At 40.6% G+C, this 15,043-nt stretch overlaps 1 protein-coding gene across 1 annotated transcript in view; it reads right to left on the bottom strand.

The window, feature by feature from the left end:
• LOC111970246 (engulfment and cell motility protein 2-like) overlaps positions 1–14,980 on the bottom strand; it is a 50,512-nt gene extending 35,532 nt beyond the window's left edge. The window contains 5 exon segments of the mRNA XM_070445644.1: positions 1–18; positions 5,537–5,577; positions 6,260–6,360; positions 13,416–13,480; positions 14,873–14,980. Coding sequence (XP_070301745.1) covers positions 1–18; positions 5,537–5,577; positions 6,260–6,337 — 137 coding nt within the window. The 5' untranslated portion in view covers positions 6,338–6,360; positions 13,416–13,480; positions 14,873–14,980.
• Between the last annotated feature and the right edge of the window lie 63 nt (positions 14,981–15,043).

The following is a 15,043-nucleotide window of genomic DNA, read 5'->3' as shown; positions in this document are numbered from 1 at the left end:
GAGCCAGACAGAGACCAGCTGTGGACACACACACGCACAAAATCTATTGAAAAGTAGGTGACCGAATTCACCAATTTTCCACTTAATACCAGAACGCACTGACCTCCCTAAACATAAGGCATGAGACAGAAGCTAAACCCACACATTTCTCAATAAGACCTATTACTATAATGACGTGCGTTTGTTTTTCCACCCTACAGAAAATACATACCATGTGCATAAGGTTAACAAAAGTGATTATCGGAGCCTCCAGCATTTCTATTTGCCAGAAGATCAGATGGAGAACATTGTACAAGGAGATATTCAGTGGGCGTTAAGTGTTAGAAAAAAATCTAATGCATTCAGATGTGAGAGGGAGGAAGCAGAGAAGAGAGAAAGGAGAATTAGGGAGTTAGCAAAAGTCTCAGTATTCATGATGGACAGACAAGGTAGATCAGGAGACAAAGAAAATGGAAAGACAATGAGGCACTCGGGGAGAACGAGTCAGAAAGAGAAAGCGATAAATGAACATTCAGACAAATAGGGAGAAAGTGTGAAAGAAATCAAAATGTGTATGAAAGCATAAAAACACATTCCGAGCTGAAGTCTGGCCCCTATCTGTCAGCCACTACACCTACTTTATTAGTGGAAGAACAATGCCTTTCAGGAACTGACATGAGACAGAGGACGATTAGAGGTGGATGGAACAGAGAGAGGGAGGGAGAATGGATGAATATAACCCTAACCCCATTAGCCAGATATCAACTTAGCAAAACAAATTTAACCCCTAAGCACACGGTTCCACTTACTTAGACTGGGTCTGGCCTAAAAGCAGATTAAGGTCACATTGGATGCATCCCAAATGGCACCCAGTTCCATAGATATTTAGGGAATAGGGTGCCATTTGGGACATATTCCTTGTGTGGCATACTTTGGACTTAGTGAGTGAAGCCTGAGTATTGGCTAAAGGTTGTGTCTGTTTATTGGCAGTGGTATATGAGTAAGCTCTGAAAGGGTGGAGTACCAGAGCATTTATGTGTATCTGGGGATTACACTGAAATGTCTGGTATTTTATTGAATATCTGCATCTAATGCAAAATCATTCTGAACTTGTACGATAACGTAGCATAGCATAGTGAATCAGTATAGCACCACTAGAATCAATTGGTATGATGGAGCAAGAATGTAGAAGGCATTCAAAATGGGATTTGTTATTGTGTGCAGAACCTTCAGCAGTATGCCAATATGTAGTTAGTTACTCCAAACTGTTCCATTTCTACAAAGGATAATATACAGTACCAGTCAAAGTTGACACACCTACTCATTCAAGGATTTTTCTTTGATTTGACTATTTTCTACTTTGTAGAATAATAGTGAAGACATCAAAACTATGAAATAACACATATGGAATCATGTAGTAACCAAAAAAGTGTTAAACAAATATTCTTCTAAGTAGCCACACATTGCCTTGATGACAGCTTTTCACACTCTTAGCATTCTCTCAACCAGCTTCATGAGGTAGTCACCTGGAATGCATTTCAATTAACAGGTGTGCCTTCTTAAAAGTTAATTTGTGGAATTTCTTTCCTTCTTAATGCATTTCAGCCAATCAGTTGTGTTGTGACAAGGTAGGGGTGGTTTACAGAAGATAGCCCTATTTGGTAAAAGACCAAGTCCATATTATGGCAAGAACAGCTCAAATAAGCAAAAAGAAACAACAGTCCATCATTACTTGAAGACATGAAGGTCAGTCAATGCGGAAAATTTCAAGAACTTTGAAAGTATCTTCAAGTGCAGTRGCAAAAACCATCAAGCGCTATGATGAAACTGGCTCTCATGAGGACTGCCACAGGAAAGGAAGACCCAGAGTTAACTCTGCTGCAGGGGATAAGTTCATTTGAGTTACCAGCCTCAGAAATTGCAGCCCAAATAAATGCCTCACAGAGTTCAAGTAACAGACACCTCAACTGTTCAGAGGAGACTGAGTGAATCGGGCCTTCATGATCGAATCGCTGCAATGAAACCACTACTGAAGGACACCAATYATAAGAAGAGACTTGTGTGGGCCAAGAAACACAAGCAATGGACATTAGACCAGTGGAAATCTATCCTTTGGTCTGATGAGTCCAAATTWGAGATTTTTGGTTCCAACTGTCGTGTCTTTGTGAGACGCAGAGTAGGTGAACGGATGATCTCTGCATGTGTGGTTCCCACCGTGAAGCATGGAGGAGGTGGTGTGATGGTGCTTTGCTGGTGACAATGTCAGTGATTTATTTAGAATTCAAGGCACACTTAACCAGCATGGCTACCACAGCATTCTGAAGCGATGCACCATCCCGTCTGGTTTGCGCTTAGTGGGACTATCATTTGGTTTTCAACAGGACAATGACCCAACACACCTCCAGGCTGTGTAAGGGCTATTTGACCAAGAAGGAGAGTGATGGAGTGCTGCATCAGATGACCTGGCCTCCACAATCATCCAACCTTAACTCAATTGAGATGGATTGGGATGAGTTGGACCGCAGAGTGGAGGAAAAGCAGCCAACAAGTGCTCAGCATATGTGGGAACTCCTTCAAGACTGTTGTAAAAGCATTCCAGGTGAAGCTGGTTGAGAGAATGCCAAGAGTGTGCAAAGCTGTTGTCAAGGGTGGCTACTTTGAAGAATCTAAAACATAAAATATTTTTTTATTTGTTTAACACTGTTACTACATGATTCCATGTGTTATTTCATAGGTTATGTCGTCACTATTATTCTACAATGTAGAAATATTAAAAATAAAGGAAAATCCTGGAATGAGTAGGTGTGTCCAAACTTTTGACTAGTACTGTATATCCAGTGCCATGTGAAAGTATTCACACCCTTTGACATTTTGTTGTGTTACAGCCTGAATTTCAAATGGATTAAAATGAGATTGTGTGTCACTGGTTTACACACAATACCCCATAATGTCAAAGTGGAATTATGATTCTAGACAATTTTACAAATTAATTAAAAACGAAAAGTATTCAAACCCTTTGTTGTGGCAAGCCTAAATAAGTTCAGGAGTACAAATTTGTTTAAAAAGTCACAATAAGTGGCACGGACTCACTCTGTGTGCAATAATAGTGTTTAACATGATTTCTGAATGACTGCCTCATCTCTGTACCCCACACATACAGATAATTGTAAGGTCCCTCAGTCGAGCAGTGAATTTCAAACAGATTCAACCAAAGACCAGGGAGGTTTTCCAATGCCTCGTAAAAAAAGCAGACATTGACAATCCCTTTGAGCATGGTGAAGTTATTAATTATACTTTGGATGGTGTATCAACACACCCAGTCACTACAAACATACAGGCATCCTTCCTAACTCAGTTGCCAGAGAGGAAGGAAACCGCTCAGAGATTTCACCATGAGACCAATGGTGACTTTAAAACATTAGAGTTTAATGGCTGTGATAGGAGAAAACTGAGGATGGATCAACAACATTGTAGTTACTCCACAATACCAACCTAAATGACTGAGTGAAAAGGAGGAAGCCTGTACAGAATAAAAAATATTCCAAAATGTGCATCATGTTTGCAATAAGGCACTAAAATAAAACTGCAAAAAAATAATAATAGGCAAAGAAATTAACTTGATGTCCTGAATACAATGCATTATGTTCGGGGCAAATCCAACACAACACATCACTGAGTACCACTCTTCATATTTTCAAGCATGGTGGTGGCTGCATCATGTTATGGGTATGCTTGTCATCGGCATGGACTAGGGAGTTTTCATGATAAAAAGAAATGGAACAGAGCTAAGCTATGCACAGGCAAAATCCTAGAGGAAAACCTGGTTCAGTCTGCTTTTCAACAGACACTGGGAGACAAATTCACCTTCAAGCAAGACAATAACCTAAAACACATGGCCAAATATACACTGGAGTTGTTTACCAAGACAACATTGCATGTTCATGAGTAGCCTAGTTACAGTTTTGACTTAAATTAGCTTTAKAATCTATGGCAAGACTTGAAAATGGCTGTCTAGCGATGATCAACAACCAATTTACAGAGCTTGAAGAATTATTTTAAGAATATGTGCAAATATTGTACAATCCAGGTATGCAAAGTTTATAGAGACTTATCCAGAAAGACTCAAAGCTGTAATAGCTGCCAAAGGTGATTCTAACATGTATTGACTCAGGGGTGTGAATACTTATGTAAATTAGACATTTCTGTATTTCATTTTCAATAAATTTGAAAACATTTTCTAAAAACATGTTTTCACTTTGTTATTATGGGGTATTGTYTGTAGATGGATTCAGGCTGTAACAACTTCATGTGGAATAAGTCAAGGGGTATGAATACTTTCTGAAGGCACTGTTTTTCGTTGGCTATGGCTAGAAATGCTGCAGATGTCATTTGGTTAGCTAGCAAGAAATGTGAATTGCTTTTCTAGCTAGCTGTGGATAGCATACTGCATCTCTTAGTTGTCAATCAAATGTATTTGGCATCGATCAAATGGGCGGGCAGGCAAGTTCCCATTCAGTTGTCAAAATATGGGTTGGGACAAGCATGCATTGGCAGGCAAACTGCAGAAGGACGAGCAGGGTACTATTCCCCATCGTTTATCGGCCAACTAGCTGAAAACGTTTGAGGGTTTATCTAATGTTCCCTCGTTAGATTTTAGTTTAGCATTAGTTGTTGATCTTGTTGATGTGCATAGGCAACTGAGGGAGAGATAGCCTACCTTTTCATGGTTGTTTGATCAACAGGTTTGTGAAGTTCCCAAATGTAAGAGGACTCCCGTGGAATTTACATATTTGCAGAAATCCATTCAGGTGTATTGTGGCTTTTGGCGAATGCTTTCTAATGATCTAAAGTCACGCTGTTGCTACTGCCTGTAAACACACAATCCAGTTCAATGTGAATGATGGCAGATCATATTGCAAATGGTTTATTTGCATATAGGCCTACTGTGGCTCTGATTGACTATGTCGCACCAGTCTGTGTAGACTCTCTTCCTGGACAGGACAGATGTTTTTATTAGGTTTTATGACTGCAGTGTATTAATTGTCCAAACACACCGCCACTTTCCCACTATGTAGCTATAACATTTTCACAAATGCCTTACTATATGTCATTCCCAAACATTTTATGAATTTATGACATGAAAATGACCATATCTAAGTGCTCGCTATCTAAGTGTGACAAAAATGTGTCATATTCTTCCTGGGGATATGAATGATATGAACAGATTTTAAATAAGATTTAATTTTGCTAAAATGCTGTCAGTTCCACTTTAATGATATAATGCACAATTATATAATAAGAATTCTGGCATTGTAATGAAGAACATGTGTGATCCAGTCCATGTGTAATGGCTCATACGAATGTTTCTCTGCGTGTTCTTATTATAGACTTGCTATACATCTGGCTCCCGCTGAGTCCGTCTAGCTAGCACTAGTCTTACGTAAGTGAGCGCAGGGTGTGTGTTCATATCACACACACACATATATCAGTCGTAAACATTGTTACGCCATTAGCTCCAGCGAGAGCAGAAACAGCTGGGTGTGGAGCTGGTGCTTACCCATCACACACCTCCCGTATGATAGACGACAGGGGCTTCTTCTGCAAAACACACAACAGACAGACAAAAAAAAAAAAAAAAATGTAAAACTCTGCACTGCCACTGGAATCACAGGAAAGTTGCTGATTGGTCAGAAAATACCCTTATAACTTTAACAATGGTTCTCACTCCTTGCTTTGCTTGGCTTTCATCAGAGGAAAATAAACGTTGATGGATTTGTTGGTGGGTAGGCGCTGTTGAAATTGTGTTGGACAAAATCAAATCTACTGTATTGTGCTGCCAGCAAAATACAGAGAAATAAGATATGRGCTAGAGCTAGACTCAACAACAAAATCTCAGTGATGTAGTTTATGCTTGTCTGAGCAGAAGAAAAAAACACTGTAGCTTTATTTTCCCTTCAATTATTTAATGTGGAGTCTCTTGAGTTTAAAGTATCTGGCACAGAGAAAACAGACTTCGATAAAAAGTTTGGTTGAGAAGACAGAGTGGAGGATTGATGCTGTTAAAGACAAAACAACCCAACAGAAACATCAGCACTGCACAGCGCCTGGCCTTCCTATCGCCTCTGACCACAGAGGCTGTCATTTTCTGTTAATTTCTCTAGGATTCTACATGTTGAATCGCCAACGTTCGTCGATACCCAGCAGGCGATCTATTGCACACGGCTGATGTTCATGTTGGTCTGTCTTGTCATTGAGTGGTGTTTTTAGACTGAACACTGACCTGGTCAATCTCCATGAGCTGGGCGTTGGCACCGGGCCACTCGATGGCCACCTTGACGATGTCAGAGGGGGGTGGCATGGCTGCTGTCTTCTTACACACCACTAGAGGACAGACATCACAGAGAAGAAGAAACAGCACCTTATTACTGTTACATTATTAAATATGATTCCACTTCTGCCACCATGTTACATTATTAGATATGATCCCACTTCCGCCACCATGTTACATTATTAGATATGATCCCACTTCCGCCACCATGTTACATTAAATTAGATATGATCCACTTCCGCACCATGTACAATTATTAGATATGATCCCACTTCCGCACCATGCTACATTATTAGATATGATCCCACTTCCGCTACCATGCTACATTATTATGACTATCATCCCACTTCCGCTGCCATGCTACATTATTAGATATCATCCCACTTCCGCTGCCATGCTACATTATTAGATATGATCCCACTTCCGCTACCCATGTTACATTATTAGATATGATCCACTGCCATGTTACATTATTAGATATGATCCCACTTCCGCTACCATGTAATTATTAGATATGATCCCACTGCCGCTACATTATTAGATTATCATCCCACTTCCGCTACCATGTTACATTATTAGATATGATCCCACTGCCATGTTACATTATTAATATGATTCCACTTCCGCGTACCATGCTACCATTATTAGATATGATCCCACTGCACTACCATGTTTACATTATTAGATATGATCCCACTGCCATGTTACATTATTAGATATGATTCCACTTCCGCTACCATGCTACATTATTAGATATGATCCCACTTCCGCTGCCATGCTACATTATTAGATATGATCCCACTTCCGCTACCATGTTACATTATTAGATATGATCCCACTGCCATGTTACATTATTAGATATGATCCCACTTCCGCTACCATGTTACATTATTAGATATGATCCCACTGCCGCTACATTATTAGATATCATCCCATTCCGCTACCATGTTACATTATTAGATATGATCCCACTTCCGCTACCATGCTACATTATTAGATATGATCCCACTTCCGCTACCATGTTACATTATTAGATATGATCCCACTTCCGCTACATTTTAGATATCATCCACTTCCGCTACCATGTTACATTATTGATATGATCCACTTCCGCTACCATGCTACATTATTAGATATGATCCCACTTCCGCTACATGTTACATTATTAGATATGATCCCACTTCCGCTACCATGCTACATTATTAGATATGACCCACTTCCGCTACCATGCTACATTATTAGATATGATCCACTTCCATGTTACATTATTAGATATGATCCCACTTCCGCAACCATGCTACATTATTAGATATGATCCCACTTCCCGTACCATGCTACATTATTAGAATAGATCCCACTTCCGCTACCAGTTAATTATTAGTATGATCCACTTCCGCTCATTATTAGATTATCCACTTCCGCTACCATGTTACATTATTAGATATGATCCACTTCCGCTACCATGCTACATTATTAGATATGATCCACTTCCGCTACCATGCTACATTATTAGATATGATCCCACTTCCCTACCTGTTACATTATTAGATATGATCCACTTCCGCTACCATGCTACATTATTAGATATGACCCACTTCCGCTACCATGCTACATTATTAGATATGATCCCACTTCCTGTACATTATTAGATATGATCACTTCCGCAACATGCTACATTATTAGATATGATCCCACTTCGCTACCATGCTACATTATTAGATATGATCCCACTTCCGCTACCATGTTACATTATTAGATATGATCCCACTTCCGCTACATTATTAGATATCATCCACTTCCGCTACCATGTTACATTATTAGATATGATCCACTTCCGCTACCATGCTACATTATTAGATATGATCCCACTTCCGCTACATGTTACATTATTAGATATGATCCCTTCGCTACCATGCTACATTAGATATGATCCACTTCCGCACATGTTACATTATTAGATATGATCCCACTTCCGCTACCATGCTACATTATTAGATATGACCCACTTCCGCTACCATGCTACATTATTAGATATGATCCCACTTCCATGTTACATTATTAGATATGTCCCACTTCCGCAACCATGCTACAATTTTAGATATGATCCCACTTCCGCTACCATGCTACATTATTAGATATGATCCCACTTCCGCTACCATGTTACATTATTAGATATGATCCCACTTCCGCTACATTATTAGATATCATCCCACTCCGCTACCATGTTACATTATTAGATATGATCCCACTTCCGCTACCATGCTACATTATTAGATTGATCCACTTCGCTACGCTACATGTTACATATTAGATATGACCCACTTCCGCTACCATGTTACATAATAGATATGATCCCACTTCCGCTACCATGCTACATTATTAGATATGATCCCACTTCCATGTTACATTATTAGATATGATCCCACTTCCGCAACCATGCTACATTATTAGATATGATCCCACTTCCGCTACCATGCTACATTATTAGATATGATCCCACTTCCGCTACCATGTTACATTATTAGATATGATCCCACTTCCGCTACCATTGCTACATTATTAGATATGATCCCACTTCCCGCTACCATGCTACATTATTAGATATGATCCCACTTCCGCTACCATGTTACATAATTGATATGATCCACTTCCGCTACCATGCTACATATTAGATATGATCCCACTTCCGCTACCATGTACATTATTAGATATGATCCCATTTCCGCTACCATGTTACATTATGATATGATCCCACTTCCGCTACCATGTTACATTATTAATATGATCCCACTTCCTCTACCATGTACATTATTAGATATGATCCCACTGCGCTACCATGCTACATTATTAGATATGATCCCACTGCCGCTACCATGTTACATAATTAGATATGATCCACTTCCGTACCATGCTAATAATTAGATATGCATCCACTGCCGCTACCATGTTACATTATTAGATATGATCCATTCCGCTACCATGTTACAATTATTGATATGATCCACTTCCGCTACCATGTTACATTATTAGATATGAATCCCACTTCCCTACCATGTTAAATTATTAGATATGATCCCACTGCCGCTACCATGCTAATTATTGATATACGATCCCATATATTATCAGATTGATCCACTGCCGCTACATGCTACATTTATTTAGATATGATCCCACTGCCGCTACCATGCTACATTATTAGATATTTCAACGTGACCACATTATGTTGGCATTATCATTTCACAGCTATTTTTACATTTCATAGTTAAATCACTCATTCTGTTGGCCCAAATGTGGCTTAAAACACCAGTTCATGGTATCAAAATGGTTCCTTACTAGTGGCACAAGGTCAGACGAATACCCTTCTCTTCATTGCCAAACAGCAGCATCCATTCAATTTGGTCTCATTACAGGCCGGTTTGTCCTTCCCCACATGACAATACAAGGCTTTTATGAGAGTGAGCTAGGGTAGAAAGATGGGACCAGGACCGCTTTTACGGCTGTAGTGGCTTGACGTAGCATCTATCAGTGTAATTAAATCCTCAGATGTTATACCTGAAGTAGCTAGTAGCTACACACTTTGTTTGCCCTTTAGCTAAGAGCCATTTTAACAGCCTGATGTATGGTGGTCTGGGCCATCTACGAGGAGACAAGGGCTTTTATGTGGACGTCCTCTAAATATCAGTGGCCAGGGGTTTTTAACATCAAAGCCCTGGACCACTAAGTGGAAAACAGGCTGATACTATGCATATGTATCCTGAACTTAACTTCAGCTGTGTCCCTGACAGAAATAGTCTAGCACTAATACCAGATGACCATTTGACAAAGAAAAACAATGTCTTGCTGTTTAAATACACAATGTTTTGTCTGTCTGTGTTTACTCCACTATACGGTCACATTCTCTGTTGTTGCCGACAGAAACAGAGAAACATTTTCATTCATCAACATTGCATTCAGACGCCTACAGAACCTTTCGAGATACTTTCTGCACATTTATGTACATTAGATGTGCATGCAGGCACACATACACGCACGGTATCTGGGGTAGTTATAAACAGCAGGTTTCACATATCCACATCTCTGGCAGGCTCAGCCTCCCACTCAGGAGTTCTAGCACCTGTAAGTGGGCTGGGTTGGTTTACCACAGCTCCCCGATCTATTGCAGATGCAACAGCACCACAGCTCTCCAATCTACTGCAGATGCAACAGCACCCTGATCTACTGCAGATACAACAGCACCACAGCACTCCAATCTACTGCAGATACAACAGCACCACAGAGCTCAGGTTTACCCCTGCTAGCCTCCCTATTCTAAATCCACAGGGATTCTTTGCTCTGCGCTTGGCTGTCGTCAGGCAGTGCGATGACAGATGAGTGCGCATCAAAGGAGTAGAAATCAGTTCCATTTTACTGGGGAACCACACAACGCATAATCAAGCAGGGCTTTTCACTGCACGGTACAGATGTCGGCACTCTCCGAACCAACACTTTTTGTTGAGTGTTGGGAGGAGAGGAGGAGGTTCTAAAAACTGTTTTGTTTGGGAAATGTCTGTACACTGTCTTTTGCCAAATGCACAATGACTGGAAGGCATCCAAAGACATCAGTGAACAACCCTTCTCCCAGAATTCCCTCTGTCTCCGGGGGCCCCACTCTGGCTGGGAAGCCTGTTGGTGGGTTGTCATGGCCGTGGTTAAAATGTCCCTGTTTGTTTGGCTTGGTTCTCTTGCTGTTTTCTAGACAGTTTTCAAGAGGGATATTTTCAAAGCAGACACAATCTCTGAGTAATTACAGGTTCWGTGAACTAATACATTCAAGCACCAGCAAATGCAGTTCAATTCATAAATCATAATCTGTGATTATTATTCTGCAGTAGTTGCCTAATGATCAACTGAAGTGGTCTGTGCAACACTTGTTTACTTTGAGGAAAATGGAATCCCATTCGCAACACCTCTAATAACAAGCTGGGTCCAATTCTATATTGCCTTTGAATAAAGTATTACCTCTGCTCTCATATCTGACAATAATATCCATACATGAGGAGTCTCTCCTAGTTATACAACTCAAGGGGATAGGAGAATTTTGCAAAATGAGAACAAGTCAAACCACAATCAGTGATGAGACTTGCCTTTGAGTGAAGAATGGGGCATTGTGCAACAAAGCCACTCCTAAACAGGRTGTGAAAAAGCTGCAGACAAATACATTGAGTCCAAGACTGGCCGGGGCAGGATAGCTCATCAACAGTGTACATTCAGAGACTCTGACTCTACTACACAAAAAGCATATGCTAGTAGTCTATGCTCCACTGCTGTATAAAATTACACAAACATTTTATAAGAACACATCAAAAGTGTTGGGGATTGTTTGAGGGTTTCATTCCTTAAAAAGCTATTTAATATTTTTACATTTCAACTAACATCTTTTTCTTTCCATGCTGTCAATGCATTTGAGGCAAACATCAACAACAACGTGAAAACAGACACATAGCACACGTAATTAGGGCCAGGATGATACCAGTATAACTATATTTTTTTCAAAGGCAAAAATGAAAACACCATGCAGACCAAAGTCTTTGGTCCTTTAAAAAAATCAGCTGTAGGCCTATGTCAAATATTGTGTGCTATAGCTTGGATAATACATGTGACTCTGGATGACAACATAATGTTTGTTTCCAAKATTAGGGCTGTTTTCCTAAAGAAGTTAAATCCGCCTTGTGTTTTGTTTCCTTGAAACCGGCTCTACATGTAATGGATAAATTAAAGGTAGACTCAGCTAAATGACATAGCCACAAGCAGCAGCGCAGATATTGAYATGAGCGAGATGCAAGACTTTGCTCTRACACAGTCACACACAGTACCTGCGCATGTGCATGGGCACCAAAACGGTGGAAAAGTTGAGCCTCGCACTATAACGGTTTTAGTTTTTTCGGAAATCAACCCACTATGCTGTTTACTTTCTGCATCTATGTAATATCGCTGAGTCTACCTTTAACCTTGCTACACAGGAACTCCTGCCATGATATATCAACTGGGCCACAATGCTGCCATTGTCTGGGGGTATAAATGAGAGAAGTCCATTCCCAGTCTGAAATCACACCCTATTCCCTATGTAGTGCACTACTTTTAACCAGGGCCTATAGGGCTCAGGTCAATAGTAGTGCACTATATAGGCAATAAGGTGTCATTTGGGACACAGTTGTCCATTCCCAGTCCCAAAGCCATTGACTGCAGCCTCCACAGAGGAACCTCCATGATGACAGTTTGAAGAGCAGCACCAGACCTGTACAAGTGCTACAGTTGCTGTCAGCTCCACTTTGTGAACTGATTTTTGATACCATGAACTGGCAAGAACGGTGTTCATTTTGTCAGTTCACAGAATAGCTCTACAAAAAAAAATCGTTAAATGAGGGTCTTTCCAATTCTTGAATCAAATGTAACAAAAGTCAGACCGCTAGATCATAATTGAATTTGAAATGAGGGAAAGAATTAGGAGCCGAGTCAATATTCTACTGGTGAACAATAATGGCATGAAACACAAGTCCAGCATAGTGAGGACACCGTCTGAATATCAACTGTGAATTCCATTAGTTGACAGAGGGCCAATGGCTCCCGACCACAATTGTGTGAAAACCCACTAAGCGCCACTAAGAAACCAGAGTCCATGAAGGACAGGGCTAAGAGGTTGAAAGAGACAGTGTGTGTGTCTAGGTCGGGGGGGGGGATGGGATCTGACAGTCAGTACAAGTCAGGACCTATATGCCTGGGCAATTACAGATAGAATTGAAAACAGATGCCCAGTAAGCCTGAGAGAGAGCCATTCTTAATTTAGCAGGATTTTCCCTCTCCCTATAACAAAGACTATGCAGTCTCAGGCTCAGCAGCCATCTTGTTCAATATGAATTCACAACAACAAAAAACCCACTGCTGTTCCTTCCTAGAACAACTTTCCCCAACACATTTGAAGAGCAGTCTCAGCCAGGGCTCTTTTTTAATGCTAAAAGGCAAATCTCAACTCTGTGTTGCTAATCACTTAAAACATTTAAATTGGTACATTGTTTCTGTTCTCCTCTGATCCTGGGTCTAATCTTAACGAGAGATGGCGACCGGACCTCACCTGTTGGCGCGTTGAGTGGGCACCTCACTCGCAGTCTCACAGTTCAGAACATGGCATCAGCTCCCCTGCAAAGCCAGAAGGGAAAATAACCGTCAGAGGAACTGCAGTACAGTCAAATATTCACCCTCTGAGGTTTATGTTGAGCACTCCTGTAAATTTCTTCTTTGAGAAGTTCCCTTCAGTCTTTTCTTGATGTTAATATCCAATCAAATACTGACAACCTGCTTTCATACAGACTTTTAATCTAAAACTGCTTCAGTTACATATCAGATTGGTTTCAATCTCAGAGAACGCTTTCAAATTATGTTTGAGTTTTTAAAATTTATTATTTTATAGCCAGGGAGGGATTGTCTTGCATTTCATATTGATGTGGGACTGGAAAAACTGCAAGCTAAAATAAGAATTTCCAACATCATCCTGGCTGAAAATAAGAGACAGTACTACAGCTTCGGAGCTCAGCTACTCTAGCAACCACTGACCTACCTAATCTGGGAAAGGTATGTGAGACTCCAAATAACTGATCCTAAAGACCCCATAGCCCACCTACCTACCACTGCAATGCCCGCGTGACAATAGTACAGTAACGTCTTTCATCCTTTGTTTTCAGGACACAATCACATGCATGATCCTGGCTCTTGACATTCTATTATGACAGGTAGGTAGGTACCTGATCTAATAGGCTACTGTGTCACAAAATGTCTCCAGCTCGCAGGACAGATACTGAACCTTCTTTAGAATGATGGGGACAGAGTCTCTGTCTCTCACAGATGTCACAAGGCAGCTGGATACATTTGTAACAATGTTATTTATTGCTCTCCACCACCACTGTAGCAGCAACATTGTTACTCAAGACAGACTGAGCTGCAGCCAGGATACATAGTGACAACATTGGCTGTAACTTGATTAATTGGATTGAGCTGGCTTTAAAAGGCATTCCTGCTGTCAACGATATATTTTTAGAAACCATGGCCAGCATGGACAATTGTGAAATAGATATTAGTACCCATTTTATAAACCATGATATCACATACAGTGACCATTCGTAATTAGCTAGCTACGAAGGCAGTGGGCTGCAAATGAGCCGTATCGCGCAAACCATGTAATTCGTTACTAATTTGGGGCGAAGCACCGCGAGCCGGAATTAAATTGTAACCAGTAGTCAATTGAAAACGTTGAATTTGAGGACATTTATATTTACAAACTGGAACCCCCAGCAATTGAATTACATGGAACATGTATTACATTTACAGAACGTATTCGTCTCAAGAGGGAATCACTACACTGAAAAAAAGCCTTCACGCGATATTCCATCAGCGAGCGATTTGTCCCTTCGCAAACATCTTTCAGCAGGCTATTGCCGATGGGCTTATTGGTTTGCAGGCGCGAGAAAGTTATAAATTTATCCTAATTGTTTATTTACTGATAGTAAATCGTTCGTTTTAACGGTATTTACTTACCCCATGGCTTGGACCTGATCGCCGCTGTTTGATATTTCCACCAATGGAGCATCTGTGGTAAGATGATACATCACCACGCCTCATAGGCGGGACACAAGGTCTGTGTCCATGGCGCTGCACAAGACTCCCGTCTTTTAAACGCTTAGATTTTTAAATCAGTGCATGTGCAGC

This window comes from Salvelinus sp. IW2-2015, linkage group LG11 (assembly GCF_002910315.2).
Source record: "Salvelinus sp. IW2-2015 linkage group LG11, ASM291031v2, whole genome shotgun sequence".
In the NCBI taxonomy this organism is placed as follows: Eukaryota; Metazoa; Chordata; class Actinopteri; order Salmoniformes; family Salmonidae; genus Salvelinus; species Salvelinus sp. IW2-2015.
This window is presented reverse-complemented; position numbering and strand designations above follow the sequence as displayed.